This window comes from Petaurus breviceps, unplaced genomic scaffold (assembly GCF_028583685.1).
Source record: "Petaurus breviceps papuanus isolate PSGF00001 unplaced genomic scaffold, PetGlider_PUasm1.0 189, whole genome shotgun sequence".
NCBI classification, from domain to species: Eukaryota; Metazoa; Chordata; class Mammalia; order Diprotodontia; family Petauridae; genus Petaurus; species Petaurus breviceps.
Window position 1 is genome coordinate 134,277 of NW_027185809.1, and position 19,855 is coordinate 154,131.

The window sequence follows — 19,855 nt, forward strand, 5'->3', positions numbered from 1 at the left end:
GGGGACTAGAATAGATGGTTTCCAAAGTCCCTCCTAGATCTATACCTATCATTCTCCAATCTAATCTAAGTACTCAAGGGTCTAAATAATTAGGTCAATTTTTCCAGATGTTTATAAACTGGTTCTTAAGGTCCAAAAGTATTTTTACCAATGGCATCATTCCTAATAAGCAAACAGAAAGCCAGGGTGACTGCTTTGAGGAACAACATTCATTTTAGTGATAAAATATGGTTATTTTATATTTTTAAAATTAGTATCAATAACAATGAAAGGCTATTATTCAAAAAGGGAATAAGACATGTTTTTTAGGACTTAAGTTCTTAAGTTGCAAAGTGTCAACTTTAGGCCTAATATAAGGGAATAATAAAAGCTATCTAAAAGTAGAACAGGCTCCTCTGGAAGTAGCAGGTTTGCAATGCCCATCGGAGGTGTCAAAGCATAGGCTAGACATCTGCTTGCCTAGTATGTTACAGAGGGAATTCTTTTTCAAGTGTAAGCTGGACAAGACAGACACTAAGACTGCTTCCAATTCTGACATCTCTTCAACCTCACCATTATGCGGCCAATTTTGTGATGACAGTTGACTAACTGTATAAATGTACCTACCTGTAACTACCTTCAAAGACATCAAAATATAGACCTAAGAATACTTAGACAAGAAAAAGGTTGTTACTCTGTTACTCCACATGCTTCGTATCTGCTTCAGAATGTTGCCTACTATTCCCAATATATAGTTAAAGACCTAACAACAAAACTATGATCACCTTGATAATTAATAATCATCTTTAAGAAAAAAGATTCCATCCCAAATAAGAAATATATTCAATTGATTTTAGCATAATTAATTCTATATTACATAGTTAAATTACTTTTTTTAATGCTGTAAAAAGATTCACTCACAAAAGAAATTTTATAAACCCATAATTTTATATTGTTTCACAAAGGGGAAAAAAAAACTACAAAATAAATATATATATAATACCTTAGTATATTGTGAACCCTCAAGTGTTAAGCACAAAAACTAAATAAAGTCCTAGAATTAGTTGTTATACCATAAATACAACCACAACATATCACGAAGATTATATGGATCATAATACCGATTCCACTTTTAGGCTTTTTGGGTCCTGGTTTCTTCTTTGAACTTGAAGCTTCAGAGGGTGGTGTGGCTTGTTTGGCAACTGTGATTGGTTCAGCTTTCCTGCCTGGACTCTTTGATCCATCCTTTTCTTTCGTGGCCTGTTCCTCCTGTAGAGGCTTGGGCTTCCTCTCTTTTCTCTTCCGCTCTCTGACACCACTCGAAGCTTCGACAACACTTAACTGAACAGGTGGTACTTGCTCATCACCTATACTCAAAACATCAGTTACTTGAAAGTCCCGGGAAACATTCTCAGAATCAGATTCATGAAGGCTCCCATTCTGAGTGTCTTTCTTTTTGTTCTTTTTCTTTTCTGCCTTCTTTTTGTCAGTCTTTGTGGGCAGAAGTTTTTGTTCTCTCTTCTGCTTTGCAAGAACTTCATCATATAATGTTTCTTTCATGAAAAGCCAGAAGAAGAGGAAAATTACTGTAATGACTACTGAAGGAATAAGGATGACAAAATATGTTGACTCGTAAAACTCCATGGTGCTTCGTAATATCCTATAAAACCTATGTACAAAGAAAAAAATTTCATGAATATCACAAAATTTTTAAAAATACAGTTTCATGTTATTTAAGTTATATTAAATACAGAACTAAATAACTTAAAAATGACTTAAATCACATATACTTGATTAATTTGCCAACTATATTTAAAGTATATTCAAATAAAATTAGTACCTAACTAGGTACTAATTAGTACCTAAATTAGTACCCCAAAATTATTACCTAACTAGGAAAACTATTTGGAAACAAACTGATAGCCAGTATTCTAGTGTTTTTTAACCTCAAGACAACAGACCATGGTGACTCCCGCCCCCCCCCCAAAAAAACCCTTTGTTTTATTTTTCAATATTATTTCTTTCTTATAAATGTGTAAATATCTTAACTGACATATTATTTATAGCACAGTAATCCTGAAAAGCATAATAGCATGTCGAATAGAGATGGCTTTAGATTAAGGAAAAACTGGGTTCACATCCTGCTTCTGTTTCTGACATACATTAATTGCGTGAACATGAGCAAGTCACTTTACATCTCGGTGTCCCAGACATTTTTAAGGTTTTAAGGTAAAGATGAGTAGACAAGATGCATTGCTGAAGGAAGTTTATACAAGAGTTGTTCACACTAATGAAAGGACAGGCACAGCACCCCCTTTCCAAATCAGTGCCTCATTATAGACAGATCTAGTACAGTTGTCTTGACAGTGAAGAAAAATTTGAAAACCTGGATAGCATTTCCTTTTGATCTGCTAACAGATGAATAAATGCATTCAATACTTGAATGAATTTGTATTGCCACTAAGACAGATGTTCCCCCATCATGGTACAGTTCTCTCATCCCATCCATATCTATTATTCCTGTGCGATTCTTATCCATATCTTCCCATAATTCCTCCACAGGTAGTCTACTCAATATTCTAGGAACTTACATCTAAAATACATAGGGATTAATGGAATATTCAGGTTATCCATTTCATACTTTTCCCCAAGTGATCAGTTCACCTACTTTTTTGCATCATACTTTGCATCATACAATCTCTTTGATGTGATTTCCAAATCTAATGCCTCTTTCTACTATGGAGGAATACCCTAAATTCTCTTAAGATTATGCCAGAATAGATGGAACATTGTAACATTCTTCCAAAGGTTTCACATACGCTTCCGGAATACTCTACACCAACTATCTGAAGATCAGACTGTTTAAATATAGAACCCATCTTAAAAATAAGCATGGGCAGATGACACTCCAACAAAACACTAACAAAATTTGTGCTGGGCAATTTTTACTACCAAGCAGAAACATCCTTCAAAAGGGACAGAGTTAACTTTAAGGGACAGTGCTGTTCCTAAAATCCCTGTTATGAAGAAAAACAATATACAATAGTAGTAACTGCAACCAGGTGAAACAACTTTGGACAGCAAAAAGAAAATGAGCTTCATTCAGAAAGACCTAAATTTAAGGTCCTACATAATAGTTATTTAATTCCTAGGGAAGGGTCTCCAAAAGAGACAATCCCACAGGATGCAAGAAAATATCAAATTTTGTTTCTATCTATCTAACAAAAAAAGAAATAAAATTTCACTAAAATTAAATATATGGAACAACACTAACACTTAAACACTTGGTCCACACGTCAAAATAAAGTATCCTAAGAAAGAATGGAAATTCTTCAATGCAGAGAAGCGGACAGTACTGCCCTTTCTTATTAGCTTTCAGTATACTAAAATACTTAGTACATGTGACCAATTAAGTAGATTTATGAAATCATTAGAATACTAATTACATGATAACAAGAGAACAAAAATAATACAACTAACATTTCTACCATTACTGGTACAAACTCTTCATGAGACATGAGATAAAAACAATGATGATATAATCTGATCTGATAATTAGATTAAAAAATCAAAATTATCAAGATTATTTGAAATAATGATTTATAAAGACCAAGTTAAGATATGACCCTCATCAAGTATACATTGTACCTTTAGATATTAGCTAATGTTGGTATTAATCTGTCAGAACTAATAAGACATTTTAAAATTAAGTTTTTCTTGGTGAAAGCAATAGAGGAACAATGAATAATAACACTTTATTCTTAAAAATCTTGAAAACAGATTTCTGTTTTCTAATCCCATTCTAAACACAGAATTTTAGCAGATTTTGACATCTGTTTATATATTAAATACCTTCCAATTAATCTGTAAGAATAACTAACCAACATCAGGAAAGATGGAAATATATTAGTCACATTTCAACAAAAACCTCTGCATAATTAGTGGGTGGGGTTGAAAAATAAGTATCATGATTTAATAAATACAGTCAATAATGTACCTTGTGTATTCAGAACTATAAATCTTTGTAAGGGTCCTTTTATCAGCAATATCAGCCATTAAAATCAAGTACTGAAATAAGGGGGACAGTTAAATAATGGAGTGAACAGAGACTTCCAGGCCTCGAGTCAGAAAAACTCATCTTTGTGAATTCAAATGTGGCCTCAGACACTTAGTAGCAGTGTGACCCTTGGCAAGTCACTTAACCCTGTTTACCTCAGTCTCCTAATTTGTAAAAACAAGCTCAAGAAGGAAATGGCAAACCACTCCAATATCTTTACCAAGAAAACTCCAAATGGGGTCACAGCATCAGACAACTGAAAATGACCAAACAACGATAACAGTGAAATAAAGTAAACATAAATCACACTTCTGATTTGTGTCACAGAATTTTATACCAATATTATTATTTTAGTGAAAACAAAATGATAGAATATGCTTCATTATTTAATGATCTTAGTTTAACATGACAAAATATTGACAATATCTTAGCGAGAAAGGTTTTTTTGAACTACCAATAAAAAAAATTTAAAAACTGAAATATATTCTCTATTTTATTTTTATGTCAATATTTTTCATATTTATTTTTGTATGTAGCACATGGATATAATTCATAAGTTAACATATGTATTTTGGAGATAAATTCTCACTTTTTTTTTTAACTGATCCAATATGTGCCAAATTGCAGAGAAGAGGCTGATTGGCCTTGGCTGGGACAGGAATGCCCCTCACAGACACTGACAGAGCCCGTTAAAATTTGCAAAGCACTTTTACATATACGGTTTTGTTTAAGATTCACAACAACTTTGTGAGACAGGGAAGAAGAATGGAAGGAAACAAGCATTTATATTAATGCCTACGATGTGCCAAGCACTGTTCTAAGCACTTTAACAAATATTATCTCATTTGATCTTCATAACAACCCTGAGGGGCAGGTGCTGTTATTATTCCCATTTTACAGTTGAGAAAACAAGTACATTAGGCATTGCAGCCCCATTGTAGCCCCATTTTACAGGTGAGGAAACTGAAGTTCAGATACATGAAGTGATTCCCCATGGTCACATAGTAGCTAAGTGCTGAAGTTTTGTGTCAGCTTTTAAAGTCAGCTTTGAGCCCTGACCTTCCTAAGTCCAAGTCCAATATAACATACTTATCTCTCTCAATCAGATAGTAAATCTTACTATTAATTAACAAAACTATTGCTGATAGATTCAGTGGATTCATGCAGTACACACACTATGTCCTTTCAAAATTAAGTTCTAGAATAAAGTTCAGGGAAAAGATTTTGAGAAAATGGTAGAATAGGGATGGAAATTATCTGGCACCATTTTTGGACAATAAAAAGGTCTATAACCTTTTTTCCATTTTCTTTTATATCTTGTTGTGAAGGAGTCTGTCTTTTATTGGATCCTATAGGGACTACAAAGTCACCACTGGCCTATAAGGAACAGGGCAGTGACATGGTCAAACCTGTGCACAATCATGTACACCCACAGAGAAGGAAAACCATATTTCCTTAGGACCTAAAGAATTCCAGAGCAGGTAGCCATGCAATTGTGAGCAGTAGTACCAAACACAGAACTATTTTACCTTTTCTTACACCCCATCTCCCAAACAGTCCAAAGATCTGTAATCCAATTCATAGCCCAACCTCCAAGCACAATGCTGCTGCTGCTGCTGCTTCCTGATTTTGATCTTCTTGTTGCTTTTTTTATCCTCCTCAGCTTTTTCCCAAAAGGCCTGGGCTTTCAGAGATAATATAGCCAGAATATTCCCTTATTTCTCCAGGACAAATCAAATGCAGGTTATCAGGTATAATCTTCAAGCTTTTTTCTTGACCATGCTGATGTGTTGACGGGCTCTGGGCAAATGTATTCAAAGACAGCAAAAGATAGGATGACATTATGGATAAAGAGAAGAGGCTTAGAATTAAGAACACCTAGGTTCAAGTCCCACACATAAAATACTATGATACCCTATATGCAAGTCATAAAGGGATGAATTGTAAGTCTCCAGTAGTACAGGGAGTTTTCACACTATGTAATTCCCATAATCACAAAATAACAGGAGAGACGTTGCTATATTCACCCCATGCCCCCCAAAAAACTGCACCTCAATAATATTCTACTATCAGGCCATTTAAGTACTATAGAATATAATGAAAAAGTGAGTGGACAGCTATATGCCCAAATGTAACTTATAGGAAGTATCTCAAAACTCGTTAACCAAGGGTCTGAGCTAACTTTCCTAATGCTTAAAAACTACTCTCTCTCCCTGTGCCTTCAATCAAATCAAAGTAATTATCTGGTATATAGCCAAATAGTTCTATCAAAAAATACACTGCTTAAATTCCAAAAGTTTGATTCAGTGTAAAACCATGTCTTAAGAAGTTCTGCAAAATCTTTTCTTGATGACATAAAGGTGATTTTTCCATTGAAGTGAACACTACATGAATCACCAGCTTCTCCTCTTCCTGGAACTACTATCAAGCAACTACCAACATCAGATAAAACTGTTCACAAAAGCAGCTCTGGGAGTCCTCGTTCATTGCCCAACCAAACATCTACTGAATGAAATTCCAAATCAGCAGTTAGAGGAAAAAAATATTTTAAAAAATCACTTGTTTTACTTAGGGATTAAATAAAGTATATCTAAGTTTGTTTTTTTTTTTTCTGTAATTTTAGGCTTCATTTTACATTTAAGTCCTAGAAAAACATTGACCTAGATAAGATCTCATACTCATAATCCGATAATACGTGAATCAAAACGTAGTAAGAGCTTACTCCATGCCAAGTGCTATGCCAAGTTGTTGTTCAATCCTTTTAGTCATGTCCAACTCTTGTTTCATTCAAGTCTGACTATGACCCCATTTGGGATTTTCTTGGCAAAGATATTGGAGTAGTTTGCCATTTCCTTCTCCAGCTCATTTACAGATGAGGAAACTAGGGTAAACAGAGTCACACTCAGCTAGTAAGCATCTGATCTGAACTCAGTCTTCCAGCCTGGCACTATATTCACGGCAACACCTAGATACCCACTGTATTACAAAGGAGGATACAAACAGAAAAGAGACAGTCCCTGAGAAACCCATATCCAATTGGGGGAAAAAAACACATAAAAATATTTAAATCCATTTTATAACCTAAAAGGGTGCTTTCCATGAGAGCTCAATAGCTCTAGACCCCTTATATAAATTTCCAAAGCAGAGGAAAAAGATTATTCTCAAAATTTCAAAGTAGAAAAAAAATGAACAAATTTTTAGAGCAACAGAACCCACAAAGTGACAGAGAGAAAGAAATATCCCACTGAAGGCAGCCTGGAAGGCTGACAGGAAGGGTCAATCCCACCAGGCTGGGAGCCAAACACAGCTGCCTGTGAGCCACACCCAGACTTGCAGTCCAGACCTGTGGGATCAGATCATGAGAATGAATCACCAGCAGCTGTGGCAGTTTCCAGACTTCTCAATCCATAAACTCCAAAGAGAAAGTAAAAGGTCAGTACGGTTCTACTATGGCAAAGAGCTCAAAAGTCAAGTAATTGGCTGGCAAGATGAGCAAACAGAGGAAGCACAATCAGACCATAGAATCTTTTTGGGGGGACAAAAAGGTTCAAAACGTGGAACCAGAAGAAGACGACAAAGACAGAACTCCATCATCAAAAGCTTCCAAGAAAAGTATGAATTGGTCACAGGCCATGCAGGAGCTCAAGAAAGATTTCGAAAACCAAGTAAGAGAGTGGAGGAAAAATTGGGACGAGAAATGAGAATGATGAAAGAAAATCGTGAAAAGCCAGTCAACAGCCTGACTGAAAAAAAAATAATACCTTAAAACACAGATTAACTCAAATGGCAAAAGAGGCCCAAAAGACCAATGAGGAGAAGAATGTCTTAAAAAGTTGAATTGGCCACATGGAAAAGGAATTTCAAAAACTCACTGAAGAGAATCATCCCTTCAAAATTAGACTTGAGCTAATGACTTTATGAGAAATCAAGACACTACAAAACAGATCTAAACAAATGAAAAAATAGAAGGCAATGTGAAACATCTCACTGGAAAAATCACTGACCTAGAAAAGATACAGGAGATCATTTAAAAATCACTGGAGTGCCTGAAAGGCATGATCAAAAAAAGAGCCCAGAAATCATCCTTCAAGAAATTCTCAAGGAAGACTGCCCTAATATTCTAGAACCAGAGGGCAAAACAGAAATTGAAAGAATTCACTGATCCCCTCTTGAAAAATATCCCAAAAAGAAAACTCCCAGGAATATCACAGCCAGATTCCAGAGCTCCCAGGTCAAGGAGAAAATATTACAAGCAGCCAGGAAGAAACAATTTGAGTATTGTGGAAACACAATTAGGATAACACAAGATCTAGCAGCTTTATGGAGGTCAAAGGAGCTAGGATAAAAACCAAGAATCACCTACCCAGAAACCTGAGTATAATGCTTTAGGGGAAAATATAGACATTCAGTGAAATAGAGGACTTTCAAGCATTCTTGATGAAAAAACCAGAGCTGAACAGAAAATTTGACGTCCAAATACAAGAAGCAAGAGAAGCCATGAAAAAGTAAACAGGGAAAAGAAATCATAAGGAACTTATTAAAGTTGAACTATTTATGTTCCTAAATAGAAAAATGATAATTGTAACTCATGAGACTTTTCCCAGTATGAGGATAGTTGAAGGGAATATGTATATATATATGGGTATATATGTATATATGGGTATATATGTATACATACCTATATATGTATGTATAGGAGGGTGTATGTGTGCATATATATATATATATATACATATGTGTGTGTGTACATGTATACCTAGACAGAGGACACAGGATGAGGTGAATATGAAGGGATGATATCTAAAAAATAAAATTAAGAGGTGAGAGAGGAATATATTGGGAGAAGGAGAAAGGGAGAGATAGATTAGGGCAAATTATCTCATATAAAAGAGGCAAGAGAAAACTGTTACAATGGAGGGGAAGAGCAGGAAGGTGAAAGGGAATGGGTCAACCTTACTGTCATTGAATTTGGCTTAAGGAGGGAATAACATACACAACTCAATTGGGTATCTTACCCTACAGGAAAGGAGTGGGGGAAGGGGATAAGAAGGGGGATGATAGAAGGGAGGGCAGATTGGGAGAGAGAATAGTTAGAAGCAAACACTTCTGAAAAGGGACAGGGTCAAAGCAGAAAATAGAATAAGTGGGGGGTGGGATAGGATGGAGGGAAATATAGTTAGTCTTTCACAATATAACTACTATGGAAACGTTTTGCATAACTACAGTTGTACAACCTATACTGAATTTCTTGTCTTCCCAGTGGGGGTGAGTGAGGAGGGAAGAAGGGAAAGAATGTGGAAATCAAAGTTTTAAAAAAAACAAATGTTAAAAAAAAAATTTTTACATGCAAGTGGAAAATAAGATATACAGGCACTGGAGTACAGAAATCCATCTTGCCCTACGAGAAAGCTGGGGGAGAGGGATGGGGAAGGATATAAGAGAGAACAGATTGGGAGAAGGTATACTCAGTAGGCCTGCTATCTTGGGGTGGGGGGTAGGGAAAAGATGGGGAGAAAATTTGTAACTCGAAATCTTGTGGAAATGAATGTTAAAAACTAAAAATACATAAATAAATTGGAAAAATAATAATCTTCAAAGCTTTGGTTCTTCTTTCTCTCAAACCATATTTTGCCATTTATTTCTCCCCAAACTAATCTTTTCCCATCTTTACATTTAAGTCACCAAATATCAAAGTTAATGTTTATTTGGAGGGTCTTTTCCCATTCTTCATAAAATTTTTCTACCACTTCATACTTTGCAACAACATATGCTAGTGCATAAGCTACAAAGACTAGTGTGGTGGTCTTTTTGTAAATATTTATTAGTACCATACTTCATCATGACCAAAATTCAAATAAAATAATATTTCTTGTACCATTTGTGTGATTTCACTCTGCCAATTCATTTCCTTGTCTCTCCAAAGGGGCAAGTGTGTCTGTTTCTGATTCTGATAATATCTGATTCATCCTTCCATTTAACTACAACTTCCTTCTTTCTTACTTCATTTATAGCAAGAATATCAAGATAGATATGATTCAGCTAAATAAGGAAAAACTTGCTATTAGAGCTGTTCATAATGAATGAGGAAGCATCTTTAGATGAAGATAGATATTTAACTTGGAGTCACTAGGCCCAAGTGTGAATCCCAAGTGTGATTCTGCCACTCAGTATTTGTGCGACCTTAAGTATGTGACTTAATCTCTCTGGTCTGTTTGCTCATCTGTAAAATGAGAGAGTTGGACTAGAAGCAAGCATGGGGAACCAAGGCCAGCCACACTTGGTCTTCTAGGTCCTCAAGTGTGGCCCTTTGACTAAATCCAAAGGTCACAGAACAAATGCCCTTAGTAAAAGGTTTGTCCTGTAAAACTTGGACTATCAAAAGGGAGCTATTCCAAGGAGCTAGAAGGCCACTTTTGGCCTCAAGGTCACAGGTTCCCCACCCCTGGACTAGAGGGTCTTCCATGTGCCTTCAGGTACTGGAGCCCTATGTGATTGTATGACCTTTGGTCACCTTAAGAATGCCCATCACTGGACAATAAATGACTTGCCATTTGTTGGGGATGTTATAAAATGGGCATGTGCTTTGAAATCTAAATTTTCTTACCTCACACTGCCCATCCCCCACTTCAGCTCTATGCCACATGTCAAATTAATAAGAATATATACATAGGTAAAAATTGGCAGAAAGGGAGATAGAAACTAGCCCCCTATATAAGTAATCTCATGCAACACATGTGAAACTTACATTTGTTCTAAAAGCAAATGTCTTTTGAAATACAGTACACGTAAACTCAACCTATCTATATGCATCAAAACAGAAGTAAATTACATAATGCTAATGTGATAGTCACAGCATACGCCCGTGTAGATGTGAATCACAAATGTAACAGACTCTCCACATGAAGGACAGAACCAAAGCATTATTCAAATACCCGAAAGCCAAATCCCAAAACCAGAAAACCAAGTTCATCACAGCAGCCAAGAAGCTGGTACACAACAAACACAGAGAACACTGAGAGACATTCCCAAACCTTCCCTCCATCAGACCTTCACAACACAACCAGCTCCCTTAAGCAAGACTGTGCCTCCCTCTCTCACTCATGCAGCTGCTCAGCCTCCAAGCTGCTTGCTCCCAGCAGCTCTGAAGCTGTCTATTGCTCCTTCCTGAAGCTCCACCCTTTCAGCAAGCTCCTCCCCCTATGGGCATCATGTGACTACATTTGGCCTATTAGGGGCAGGGAAGGTCTTCAAATTCCCATTATAAATGGTGAAACAAAATAGTTAAGGACCCTTTATCAAGTCATAATCAGTTAGCTTTGCTCCCAGATCCAGATTATGAGAATATAAAATCTCAATGTGACTATAAATGACTTTTTCCTGAAACTATATGGAGGAGGAGAGCAAGAGATCGAGCACTTACAAACAAAAGTTACTAACTGGACTAGATTAAGACAAAGATGGTGAAAAGCGCATCCATATTTTCACATTTTTAACTCAGACATTCCTATCTACAACAAGATGAAAAGGCAAGCAAACATTGTACAGGCTACTTGCCCAGTTTTCTCCCCTTCGATATTTCATGTTCCTTTTAAGCCAGAGCATCCTGTGTCTCACCCAAACATCCCCATATCACCACACCACAAGTCACTATGAATAACACAGCAGACCCTACATTAAAGGACTAGTGGAACCGACAGAAAGCTTTCAATCAAGCAAAGCAATTTAATAAATACGGCATCTCTGATGCAAAGATGCTGAATTACCCTATTGTTAAAGATTTTTCAGAAGATTTAGAACTATTCTGACATTGCTCAATTAACATCATTAGAATATTACTGGTACCTATTGAAGAAAATCACGTTCTCAACTAAAAGAATAATAATGGGTAGCTAGGTGGTACAACGGATACCAGGCCTAGAATCAGGAAGCTCTGAATTCAAATCCCACCTCCAACACTTACTGTAACTTCGTGACTCTGGACAAGTCACTTAAGCCCTATTTGCCTCAGTTCCTCATCCATAAAATGGAGAAACAACAGAGAAGGAAATGACAAGCCATTCCGGTATCTTTGCCAAGAAAACCCCATTGACAAAAGTCCACGGGTCACCTTAAGTCTCCAACTGAATGACTGAACAAAAAATGAAGGCAGCAAATGAAATGGAGCTTTACTACTTCACTCTCAGAAACACAGTATTATTTGTATATGTGCTCAAATGTACTGGGCCCAGCTTTACTGGTAGAAGGATAAAAGATACCATAGCCTTTACATGGTATTTCTTCTGCTCCCTTGAGAGTACACCCCTTTGTTCCTACTAAATATGCTGGGCTAAAAGAAAAGGAAGCAACAGATAATGGCTACCTCTGAGCAGTAATCATTGAGCATGCACTATATACTAAGGTCTGTGGGGAATAAAGAGTTTGTTTTCAAGAAGTATCTCTAGAATGATTCTTGACTTTTGTCAATTTTGGACTTTGATGACTCCAGAAGAGAGTAAGGCTGATAACTTTGTGCAACTCTGCCTCACTGAAATCCAATTCACACATAAGTCAAGATATCCTCAGAGTACATCTGATATAGTCTAGCTGCTTTCCCCATATTTGTTCTCTTCAGTGTCATTTCCACTTGTTCCATAAATACATCTGGGACAGTGATGTCAGCTTCCAAAGATGGTAGCTCCATTATCCTTGATGAGAAATTCGTTATAAAAAGTCTTACAGGTCATTTCCATCTTTTGTCTGTTTATTGCCTCCTATTCAGTTTTAACCTTAAATTCCTTAGCAATGGCTTTGTTTAGCTAGATCTATCATGAAAGTTTTTTTTTAATATTTTTCCCTCCATTGATTTTCTTTCTTTTCTTAGATGCTAACACTCCTCCTCACCTGTTACCCTTTTCCAAAAGACTTTGCAAACATTTTATTCTAAACAACTGAGTGTTATCCTTGCTTGCCACCTTGATACATAGGTCAATATTTGCCAAAAATTTTCTGACAAGGTATAACATCGAACGAACTCCAATAAGATGAAATTTAACACAGACAAATGTAAAGACAGACTAACAGTGTAGAGAATAGAGGACCAGCTTCATAAACAGGAAAAGCTGGGTTCAAGTTCTAACCACCAAATGCTTTTTGTGTCATTATGGGAAAGTCATTTAACTTCTCAGTGCCCCCAAGCAATTCTAAAACTGTAAGCTGCAGAACAATTATTGATCTGCATGGTAGAGGGTGTAACAGTTGTGAATAAATTTTTTTTTTAATTAAAGCTTTAGACTTGGGCTCAACAAGGGAAAAACCTTCATAAGCATAAAACAGGGAAGGTGTAGCTAGACATCAATTCATTTTTATAAGATCTCAGGGGTTTATGGGATGCTCAATATAACTTATCCAACAGTCAAAAAAAAGCCCATGCAACCTTAGGCTAAATTAAACAGACGTACCATATGGGAGTAGGGAGTTTAGAGTCCCAAAACACTCTACCCTGACCAGACTATATTTGTAATATTACATTCAGTTCTGGGTACATCACTGTGGCAAAGGCACTCATAGCCTAGGGAATGACAAGGATGGTAAATGACCTCAATATCATGCAATATTATGATCTGTTAGAGGAAATAGTGCTGCTTGTGTTTGTTTGGGGGGGGGGGTTGCCTTTTGGAGGGCAATTGGGGTTAAGTAACTTGCCCAAGGTTACAAGGCTAATTTTTTTTGTGTGGGTGTTAAGTGTCTGAGGTCAGAACCGAACTCAGGTCCTCCCGACTCCAGGGCCAGCACTTTACTCACTGCACCACCTAGCCCCCCCAAATAGTGCTGCTTATTTAGCCTGGAAAAAGTAAGACTTGGGGAGGAAAGGTGAAAAAAAGGGGAAGTCCTAGAGGGACAAACAAGGATGGATAGAAACTAGAAACACAAAAAGATAAAATAGATTAAGTTCAATGTAAAGATGAACTTTCTAAAAACAAGAGCCATCCAAAAATGGAATGGATGGCCTCAAGCATTACCTTTTATTGGAGATATTCAAGCAAAGTCTAGATCAGGGGCCATTTGGCTGCTACTTTATTTTTACATCCTGCAAGCCATGAATGGTTTTTATATTTTTAAATACTTGAGGGGAAAAAAAGCAAAAAAATACTTCATGACACATGAAAGTTAATGAAATTCAAATTTCAGCATCCATAAATAAAGTTTAGTTAGAACACAGTCACATTAATATGATTATGTATTTTCTATGGCTGCTTTTGTGCTACAATGGCAGATGTGACTTTCTTAATGCGTAACAGTGAAGCAGTTGTAACTCCATAGAGTGGAGTACCATGCACATTGCCATACCAGGACATTTTTTAAATTACCTGTGCATATCCATCAAAACAAGAGTAAAAAAAGTTGTAATGCAATTTTTTTATCTAAGCTGTCTGAAACTTTCTGTAAAGAACTACTTTTACTCACTATTATCAAGCACTGAATGGATAGGGAAAAATTGGGTTTTTTTTTACTTCAGAATTCATCATGTGTTTTAATGAATTTGACATGCATGATAAGAGACAAATATGAAGAGAATATAGAATTCTATAAATGCCTTCCAAGTGATGAATATATTCAAAATCATATGCTCCTAGACTGATATCAGTATTGATAGGACCTATCCATGTAAAAAGACATTTTCAAAGATGAAATAAGATCTCATTACAGATCAGTATTATCAAATGAACATTTGCAACCGATTTTTATAATTAGGAACACTAACTTTGAATACCAATTAAATAAAATGTTATCCCCCCCTCAAAAAAAAAAATCCATTCTTCTTCTTAGTAGATCTCTAGTACAAAAAATATACATACTCATTATATTTTCAATTTCATCATTAAAAATTTGTAGAAATTTGTTTTCTCTCCTGTTATGAGTATCTACATAATAGCCTCAATTTTGCCTCTTGACCTGCCAAAGCCCAAAATATGTGCCCTCTGACTCTTTACAAAAAAAGAGTATGCTGTATCTAACATAGCTGATGCCACCCACAGAGTATGTAATAAATGTCTGTTCGCTGACTGATGACTACCAGAAATATATGGTGCAAGGCAATAAAAGACAATCTCTAAAGGCGCTTACTACTTGGATATTCTCAAATAAGACTGTTGAGAAGACTTCTAATCATCTTATTCTTTACAGGCACATCAAAGTTTTTAACCCCTTTCTAGTCATTATACACTCTGAAGATCCTTGGAATAGACCTGGATTAAAAAAAAAAAGCTAAATAACAATGCCTCTATTAAAAAAAAAGGGGCAGTATGACCACATCCTAAGTACTGCTCCAGTTCAACACTTGGTATGTTGAGAATAGCCAGCCCAAGGAAATATATTAGGTAATGGTAACTGAAGAGCCTCAGAAAGAATATGACAGAACCCGTAAAGAGCCATGATAAACAGCCAACAGGATTGCAAAATTCTGTATCATCAAGTTCTCAAATAACAACAGGATTCTTTATTTTTTATTAAGTCCATGAAAAATAAAATAAAATAATGTTGAAGAATTATGTAATGAACAGTATGATACAAGAACTAGAAGATATCTATATTTGGCTGAAAAAATGCTTGGTCACTCAGTTCAGATTAGTAGCCAGTAGAGCTCTTCGGCTTAACTGATCACAATTCATATCACATAACTGTCTGTAACTAACACTGAGGGCACTCATGAAAATAGTACCCTGAGTGTTAATAAACCAAGAGCAGGTATGTGCTTTAAATAAAATGTTTAAACCACAACAGCTGCTCAAACCATAATTCAAAAGTTCATGGGACATACCAAGAACCAATAAGCCAACACTAAAGTTTGACTAACATAAGTGTTTCCATACTGCTTTTTATTAATAGATATTTTTATATAGCGACTCTACAAGTGAAAATATTTTCCATTTGGCAAACTCTGACTTTTTAAAATCATCATGCTTTCTTCACTTTTGACAATACCAATATCAATAAATACCAAGTCACTCTGAAAATGAGCAGTTTTTTTATAAGAACCTTTTCTATGCCCCCATAAAAATCTACTTGTTATAATTTTAAATTATTTTTTAAGTCTTATAAAATCATTTAATTTTTCCTACATTGGTTACTAGGTCACTCTCTTAAGTGATCACGGATTTCACTGAGAAAAGTGTCAGGATAGATATGTTCAGCACAAAACTATCCTCGATGAACAACAAGCACTTAGTACTCACCAAGAATTGTGCTAAACATTGGAAATTCAAAGAAAAAGCAAAAATAATCCTTTCCCTCAAGAAGTTTATATTCTGCAAACAGAAATAAATAGCTGTCCTGACCTAGAAGAAATCCCCCCTTCTTTCTGTATTCCTTGCTTATTTGCAAGACCTGGACAAATACCTTGGTGAGCTTCATGAACTGCTTGATTTCAATAAGGAAGGGAGGAAGGTATTACTGAACACAGCAATGTGATTACATTTATCTAATAAGCTTGTATCATCTTAACGTACACATAAGCGACTCCTTCTTAGAAGAGAATCATTTTGCTCTGCCAAGTCAAATGCTTTTTTTTGGTAACCAGATAACAAATACAACACTGTATAATAATACACGGCACTGACCTCACACTGTTCTGCAGCATTCTCATCCCTCAGTAGTGTCCCTTTCTCTCTCATCTTTAATTTCTCCTTATCTGCTAGTTCCCTTCAAACATGGCAACCTCTTCAAAAAATAAATAAATATGAAATAAACCTTTTATTTGACCCTACTCTCTCCTCAAGTTATCATCCTATATATCTATCCATTCTTTCTCTGCCAAATTCCCAGAAAAAGGTTCCTTCCTACCACTCACTGCCTCCACTTCCTCTTCTCTCACTAATTCATCCCTTTGTAATCTAGCTTCCAACCTAAGCACTCAACCAAATGCTTTCTCCAAAATTACCAACGACCTTTCAATTGACAAGTCGGATGGTCATTTCTCAATCCTTATTTGTCTTGACTCCTCTGTTGCATTTGACACTGTTAACCACCTTTCTTCTTAGATATTCTTTCCTCTCTGGGTTTTCAGGACACTATTTTCTCCTGGTTCTTCTCCCACTTTTTTGACTGTTTCTTCTCTATCTCCTTTGCTAGCTAATCAAATCTATATCATATACCCACTTAATGATGAGCATCCATCCATACTTCAGCTAGGTTTACCATCTTCTATTATCTGTTAGATGGTAAATGCATGGCTCATGTCAAACCAATTCCATACCTGATACATCAGGCTGACCTGAATGAGGAAGGGACTACAATACCACAGCTCTGTAACGAGCCTTACATTCTCTCTTTGTATCAGGGGTTCTTAACCTTTGTTGTGTTTGGGTACCCCTTTGGAGCCTATGGGCTCCTCAACGTTTTTAAATCCATGAAGTAAAATACATAGGATTACAAAGGAAACAAACTAAACTGAAATGAAGCCATGAAAAGTTTTTTTTAAAACAAGTTCACAAAGATCAGGTTAAAAATCCCTACTCATCATTTCTGTGCAGATGACTCACAGATCTACATATCCAGTCTTATTCTGCACCTTGAGCACACAAGATCAAAGCAGCCTACCAGACATTTCAAACAGTATGTTCCAGAAACATCAACAACTCAGCACGTCCAAAACCAAACTACTGATCTTTCTCCCAAGAACCCAAAGCTCTTCTGTTAAAGGCAATGCCATTCTTCCAGACTCCAGGTTAATAACCTTGATATCATTATAAGCTCCTCTTTATATACATATATATCAATCACCAGATGTCAAATGTTGCCCTTCTCTGTAATTATACAGCCATCACCACAGTCCAGGCCCTCATCTAGGTAACCTCTATCAAAATGGCCTCTTAGCCATTTGGTCTTCTTGCCTTGAGTCTCTTCCCACTTCAATCCAAACTCCAAACAATAATATTTCTGGGAAAAGAACTGACACATCACTACCCTAGCATAAACTCCAGGGGCTCCTTACTGCCTCTAGGATAACAGATACTCTTCTGTAACTTTAAAGCCCTTCACAATCTGGCCCTAACCTAACTTTCCAGCCTCCTTTACTCCCCCTCTTTCATTACTCCCCCTTCCCGGACTCTACAAACCAGTTAAACTGAACTTTGTGCTCCTCAAAAAAAGCATTCTATCTCCCAACTATGTACCAGCTATTGCCCCAAATCCGAACGTATTCCCAACCTACCTCCAACCTCACAGATTCCTTTTCTTCCTTCAAGAAGCAATTAAAGTATCATTCACCTTCTACATTAAGCTTTTCTTGATCCCCATCAACTACTGTTATCCCCAGGGGCTACCATGTAGGAGCTTAACAAATGCTTCAGACTGACTTAAAAATAAAATAACGTTCCACTAAACAGGTGCCAGATCTGGTTTTAGAGGACTGAGATCCAAAGTCCAGTTACAACTACTTTGTAACTGTGGACAAGTGTCACTTAACCTCTCTTAAGCTTCAAATTATGCATATATAGATGGAGGGGTTGCAATAGATCACTTCCTAAGGTTCCTTCCATCTCTACTCCTTTGATATAAGCTTTTTAAATTAAATCTAGGACCATGGGATACGGAATTCCTTGTGCCTTTCATTCAGCTGAATGACTGTAAAGATGTGGTCTAATAAAGAAATTATGAACTTTGGCCTGTTCCTTTCTCTTTTTAAAGTATATTCTCAGAACACAAATGCTGAAAGATTTTTATCAAGATGAGAAAGTCAGTCCATAAACATTTACCAAACTCCAGCTAGAGAATGGAGACTGGAAGTCAAGAGAGAGAAGCATATATGGATAAGTAGATCTGAGACTAATCAGCAGACAAGCTGATGAGATCATCAAGTGAAATCATATAGGAGAAGAGAAGAGGGTCCAGGACAGAGCCCCGGGGGTCATCCATGGTTGGTAGGCATGACCCAGAGGAAGATGTAGCAAGAAGATCCAGGAGTTTTTGTTTTGCTTCTTCTTTCTCCTGGTTCCTCCCATTAGTTATAATTTTTCTTTACATCATGACCAAAGTGAAAATATATTTAATAAGAATGTATAAGTAGAGCCTATATCAGACTGTATGCCATCTTGGGGAGGGGGAGAAGAGGAATTTGAAGAAAATTTAAAACCCTTATGAGTCTGGGGCAGCTAGGTGGTGCAGTGAACAGAGCACCGGCCCTGGAGTCAGGAGGACCTGAGTTCAAAACCGGCCTCAGACACTTAACACAAAACTAGACGTGTAACCTTGGGCAAGTCACTTAACCCCAATTGCCCTACCTTCCCCCTCCAAAAAGTTAAAAAAAAAAACAACTTATGAGTTTTATGAATCTTATGAAAGTGAATGTTGAAAACTAAAAATAAATTATTAAAAAAAAAAAAAAAGCTCCAGAACTGACCAGACTGGAGAACTACAAGATAACAGTGTAAAGAAAACGTAGAGAGAAGAGACTATTAAGGAGAAGAGTGACTGATAGTGTCAAAATCTACAAGAAGTCTAGGAGGACTGAGAAAAGGCCAATTTATCAATTCAGAGACTGGTATGGTTGGAACAGAGCAGTTTCAGTTGAATGATGAGGTCAGCAATTGCACTGCAAAAGAGTTAGGAAAACTGAGAGGAAAGAAGTGGGTTGCATAGTATTTGGGAAACTTTGCTTTACTTCTAAAAGTACAGAAATCCATATTTTTAAAAATACTGTATAGCTATAATTCTTTGAATACCATGATCTACCAAAAAAATTTTCAGGTAAGCAAAAGTGAAGAAGCACACAGTGGGAAGAAATAGACTGCAGTACATTCCCAGTTATAACCTAAACACAAAGAAGGATAAAGATTATCAAAG

At 36.4% G+C, this 19,855-nt stretch overlaps 1 protein-coding gene across 17 annotated transcripts in view; it reads right to left on the reverse strand.

The window, feature by feature from the left end:
* KTN1 (kinectin 1) overlaps nt 1-19,855 on the reverse strand; it is a 155,928-nt gene that overhangs the window by 116,372 nt on the left and 19,701 nt on the right. For 14 of the 17 annotated variants that reach the window (XR_011169002.1, XM_069091750.1, XM_069091754.1 and 11 more), the window contains exons 2-3: nt 5,566-5,836; nt 1,101-1,648 (exon numbers count right to left, since the gene is read on the reverse strand). Coding sequence is in view for 16 of the 17 variants with exons in the window: in XM_069091750.1 (XP_068947851.1) it covers nt 1,101-1,648; nt 5,566-5,618 (601 nt within the window). In the remaining variant the exon portion in view is untranslated. The remainder of the gene's footprint in view (nt 1-1,100; nt 1,649-5,565; nt 5,837-19,855) is intronic. The other 3 variants (XM_069091743.1, XM_069091742.1, XM_069091744.1) reach the window with 2 other exon arrangements.